Genomic DNA, 5,757 nt, shown 5'->3' with positions numbered 1-5,757 from the left:
TAACCAATGAACCACCAGGGAAGTCCCGATAACTATAACATAAAAACCATACACATTACATCTTATTAAGGCCTACTATTTAGGCCTATATTTAAATTAGAAATATTCAAACTTAGAAATTCTCCAGTGCTAGAAAATGTCAAATAGAACAGACTATTCTCATAAAAAAAAATTACATATATTTCTCCCAAGCTCCTTTACCTCAATGAATAGCATCTCCTTTACCATTCACTCAGCCAAAAACCCTCCTAAGAATTCACAATACACATGAACAGATTAAAGACCAAGTCAAGAATCCAGATTAGATTTATTTATTCAGCAATTCCCAAACTCATTTTATCATTAGATACATTTCCACTCCTCCCCAGTACCTTTTAACAACTTGCAGAAAACTTTGTTTATATTTTATTCAGAGTGATTGTTCCATTTTAATTAGCAAATTAGCCCTTTGGCTGCACATACTATTCAATCTTCAAAAATGCTCAGGCAAAGTCAACCATCCAACAAACCAGCTCTCAATCATTTGTGGTAGTGGAAAGTACACCCCTTAGGTGATTGACCTGAGGCCGCAATTGAGTTAATGCCACACCTGTAGGCAACATCATCCCTATGTTCTACCATCAGTACCAGCTGAGAGGAAGTAGAGGTTGCCACTAGCACTAGCAGGAATCATGCTTTGTCTTCCACTAAATGGAATAAGCCTGAATTGTATATCACTGTGTAATTTTAAAGGATTATAGTGTTCACTTGACTGCAACCTATGAGCATCATGGGCAGCTCTGCAACCGACAGTGAGTTAAGTGTTTTCCATACATTAACTCCTCCTGTGGATTTATGAGCCAAAAAAAATCCCTGCAACCATGTGAATTGGCATAGATCCTTGGACACAAGATCTAAAAGAAATCTTACTTTATAGCAAGTATTTTTTGACAAAAATAGAGCTTTATGCCCTATGTCATTAGTACTAGACTTTAGTACTAAGTTAGATTAGTACTAATCTTAAGTCTACTGATACATATTGCATCATTTCTAATTTTGAAAGCAAAGCCATGTCCAATTAAACTTTCATTCAATGGAAAAGTTATTTGAATCTCTTCTGGTACTTAAATTATATTTTGATTAATAGTTTCTGGGGCCATTTGCTGTCTTTTCATGCCTACAGCTTTGATTTGGGAGCAGGGGTCCTGAGGGCTTGGGCACACTCGCTCACCAGCCTGGCGGCCTCCAGAGCAGTGCCCCAGTGCATGGCTATACCCCCACTACCATGGCCGTAGTGATGGACCACAGGCAGCCTCCGGCTGCCCTGGGCTAAGAGCTCTTTCTCCAGCCGCACACCTGGCCTGGAGGGCCTCAAGCCCACCTTCTCCCTTATGTCACAGGCTCCATGGAGAGAGGGCTCGAGGGCACAGCATCGGGAAAGAATCCCTTTGCTAATTTCTGCATCTGGGGACAGATTCCAGTCTCCTTTTTGCCTAGTTCCACCCAGGGTTACATTGGATATACCTGGGTAAATGTATGTCAGCCCACTCCCATCTCGGATAAAATGCTTCACCCAGGGAGCCTGCACTTTGAGCACTTGACCCCTCACTGGGAAAATCTTCAGGTCTCCTGCAAGCTGCCTGCTTCCAAGGCCTGAACAGTTGACCACAATGTCGAAGGACTGGTGAAGCTCCCACAGGTCTTCTATTCGTCGGGTGAGTATCAGGCCCCCGCTTCCTTTTAGCCTGGGGAGAATGAGAGACCATGAAGTGAGCCATAGCAGTTTCCTGCTCAACCCCTTACAGAAGTGATGAACAGGAACTCGGAAACAAAACTGAGGAGACCGTCGAATGATCAAATACCTCCAGAGCTTCCAGGGCCCAAGCAGGCCAAATTCTAGCTGACTGCCTCACATCCTTGGAAACCAGGGATTCCTAAAGTTGAACCTAACTAAATAAATACCTATTTCAAAAACTCAATGCAGACTACCTGCTTCATCCTTTTTATGTTCAATGGAGTTCCTATATCATTCTAGATGCTAAATAAATACCAGGTTAACCTGGTATTTTAAAAACCCCAAGCACTTTTTGTTCATGCCATTTATTTAACGCTTAAATTTACTGCCTTGGCGGCCTCCCTGGTGGCGCAGTGGTTGAGAGTCCGCCTGCCGATGCAGGGGACGCGGGTTCGTGCCCCGGTCCGGGAGGATCCCACGTGCCGCAGAGCGGCGGGGCCCGTGAGCCATGGCCACTGAGTCTGCGTGTCCGGAGCCTGTGCTCCGCAGCGGGAGAGGTCACAACAGTGAGAGGCCCGCGTACTGCAAAAAAAAAAAAAGAAAAAAATTTACTGCCTTGGACGTTCTGTCTCATGTTGTTAATTAACTCTTGCATGTTCCTGTGTACTACTCTGTTCTCCCTAACCAGATGGTTGGGACAGGGCTCACATGCACTCCTCCTTATGTCTACCACAGGGATGCTAGCATAAGAGGGACACAAAATATTTGCAGCTGACGGACTAAATAACAGTCGTGGTTGCTAATGATTTTTTGGACCAAGTACATCAAGAATGAAAAGAAATGGTTTATCCAAGTTCTGTAATCTTATTTTTTAATAGTAGTAAAATACGCATAACACAAAATTCACCATTTTGACCATTTTTAAGTGTACAGTTCAATGGCATTAAGTTTAATACATTCACATTGTTGTGCAACCACCATCATCATCCAACTCCAGAACTTTTTCACCTTGCAAAATGAAACTATGTACCTATTAAACAATAACTCCAGGTCCTATCATCTTATTCATAGATCACTTGTAGAATATAGGAGACGTAATATGAGAAAAAGACTATTGGCAGCTCTCTACACCAGGGTGCAGGTTGAATGCCTGTGTGCAAGGTACTGCTTAGAGGCAAAGTGCCCTTCCTCAGGATTGACAAAGGAGTTGGGAGACAGAGTGTAAATACTTGGCAGAATGAAGTAAGTTCCAAATGAGAGGTGGATGTAGAATTGGAAAGCATGGGTTTAGGTCCCAGTTGCCTCACATTAGCTTAGCTTTGAGGTCTTGGCCAACTCACCTCTTGTCTCTGACCCTCAGTTTCCTCATCTGTGTTATGGGGACGACACCTCCCTTGCCTGCTTCAGAGACAGCTGTGAAGTTCAAGTGAAATAATAGGCATGACAGTGCTTCACAAGACGTGAGCACAACAAATTCTAGGGGACTGATGTCAATAAATTATAAATTTCTCAAAGGGAGAGACTACGTCTTATGCTTCTCACTACACCTATGACCCAGCTCAATGCCCAAAACCTAGTGGACTTGACATGAGTGTTGGCCAATACTGAAGACAATATGAAATCCTAGTTTGGGTATATGATGATTAACTCTATGTTTTGGCTTGACTGGGCCATGGGGTACCCAGATATTTAGCCAAACATTCTTCTGGGTGTTTCTGTGAGGGTATTTTTGGATGCAGTGAACACATAAATTGGTAGACTGAGTAAAGTAGATTGCCCTCCTTCACGTGGGTCTCATCCAACTGGTTGAAGGCCTGAACAGAACAAAAAGGCTGACCTTCCTCCTGCAAGACTGCCTTCAAATTAGGATATCAGCTTTTTCCTGTCTTCAGACTCAGACTAAAACATTCGCTCTTCCTGGGTCTGAAGTTTGCCAGCCTTCAGACTGGAATTACAGCCTTGGCTCTCCTAGGTCTCCAGCTTGCCAGCTCACCGTGCAGATCCTAGGACATGTCAGCCTCCATAATTGTGTGAACCAATTCCTTATATTAAATCTCTTTATATATATATATATATTTTTTTTTCTATTGGTTCTGTTTCTCTAGAGAACCCTAAAAGATAGAGAGTGGTACCACATTGGCATCCTTGCTTCAAACCTGAAGCAGGGTATTTTATTAACAGCAATCAGAAAATTAACAATTTTTAGTCCATTTGTCTGAAGAAAAGGAGAAAGAGAAGAAAACTAACTGAAAATCTCAGTTGGCAAATAATGCTATGCATATAGATTCAGGGGGAAAATCCACTGTTTATTCCTAGTGACACTTAATGTAGCTATACTTAAAATATCATAGTTAGAATTTTTAAAATGCATTTTAGGTTTACAAAGCAACTAAATCTCTCTCTCTCTGTCTCTCTCTGTCTCTCTCGCCATATAATTTTAACCTGATAATTTTAACCTCATCTGATGACCATACTGCTCACTCATTCTGCTGCAATGCATGTTCTAATAAAATAAACTGCATTCTATTTCCCACTTCTCAGAAGATCCATCTCTGCCTTGTCCACTGCACGAACTTATATTAATCGGTCTAAGCCCTGTTCAGTCACGGAACAGCTTCTGTTCCCTTTTGGGAGGAGGTGTGGATGAGGCCTGGGGTTTCTATGGGCAGAGTGGTCCAGAGGGGAGCAGCCGTGCACCCTTAGTCCAGCAGGTGGGGTTCCCCTCTTCCACTGCCTTAGGGCAGCAATTGGAGCCCCAGTGGAAGCCCCCAAGGCCATTGCACCACAGCCAGCCTCCATCTATTCCCTACTAAACTTGTTGCCATCCTCAGAAAAAATAGGACTTCCCTGGTGGTGCAGTGGTTAAAAATCTGCCTGCCAATGCAGGGAACATGGGTTCGAGCCCTGGTCCAGGAAGATCCCACGTGCTGCGGAGCAGCTAAGCCCATGCATCACAACTACTGAGCCTGTGCTCTAGAGCCCGCGAGCCACAACTACTGAAGACTGTGCGCCTACAGCCCGTGCTCTGCAGCAAGAGAAGCCACCGCAATGAGAAGCCCGCACACCACAACGAAGAGTAGCCCCCACTCGCCACAACTAGAGAAAGCCCAGGCGCAGCAACGAAGACCCAATACAGCCAAAAATAAATAAATAAATAAATTGAAAAAAAAAAAACCACCATCATTTTCCACTTTCCTGGCTGGTGCCCTCCTGCCTCATCCTTGTGTAACCAGGAAGAAAGTGGGGTGTTCATATTAGAGCTGTGTCTAAGGCCAACTTTTGCCCATGGCTCCTCTGGTTAAGGGCCAGGGGCCAATGCTGGGAGTAGGAGGAACTCTCTAGGGACCTGGAAAAGGAAGGCTGTGCTCTGGTGGGCACGGGGTGTGTTGGGCATGGGGGAGCAGGGGTCTACTGTGCACAGGAAGGGACCTTTGCAAGCTGGACATTTGTTAGGCAGGGATGACCTGTCACATGCCTGATGTACAATCCATATTTCTGTCCAACTGTCGAGGGAGTGGCATAGGCACTGCTGTGAGTCAGGCCAAGTAGGAGAACAGAAGCTATAGGAGACAAGAGTCTGGGACCTGCAGGGAAAGTAACAGAGAGGACTCATTAGATGAGTGGGAAGGAAAGTGCAGGGAGAGAAGCTCAGTGTGGTTAGTGCTGTGCTCAGTGCAGGGCCCTTATCAGGGCCACAGAATAAGGCGTGGCCTGCTGGAAAGAAGGCAACGCATCAACGTTACAGGGCCCCCAGCACCAAAATGGGGCACGCCGCTTTCTGAATGTCTTCCAAGGCAGGACCATCCTGCTTCAGCCGGGATGATTTATTTAGGTGGGATGCCTGGTGAAGAGACAGGCTCAGTTGACTTATTGCCTCTGTGATTCATTTCCTGGAAGGGCAAATACGAAGCAGCAGAATATAAATCCACTGGCCAAAGATATAAAACATGATCTGCATGGCTGATTAAACCTCAGGGGGTTTTGTTTATTTGTTGGTTCTGGGTATTATTGGATTTTTTTTTTTTTTTTTTTTTTTTGGTGGG

General features: G+C 44.6%; 1 protein-coding gene across 1 annotated transcript in view; it reads right to left on the bottom strand.

Annotated features, from left to right (window-relative positions):
- Positions 1-276: 276 nt before the first annotated feature.
- DDO (D-aspartate oxidase) overlaps positions 277-5,757 on the bottom strand; it is an 18,171-nt gene continuing 12,690 nt past the window's right edge. The window contains exon 5 of the mRNA XM_024740927.1: positions 277-1,724. Coding sequence (XP_024596695.1) covers positions 1,157-1,724 — 568 coding nt within the window. The 3' untranslated portion in view covers positions 277-1,156. The remainder of the gene's footprint in view (positions 1,725-5,757) is intronic.

The sequence above is a fragment of the Neophocaena asiaeorientalis genome, unplaced genomic scaffold, assembly GCF_003031525.2.
Source record: "Neophocaena asiaeorientalis asiaeorientalis breed wild unplaced genomic scaffold, Neophocaena_asiaeorientalis_V1.1 scaffold203, whole genome shotgun sequence".
Taxonomy (NCBI): Eukaryota; Metazoa; Chordata; class Mammalia; order Artiodactyla; family Phocoenidae; genus Neophocaena; species Neophocaena asiaeorientalis.
Note: the sequence above shows the minus strand (reverse complement) of the source record. Positions and strands in the feature narration are given on the sequence as shown.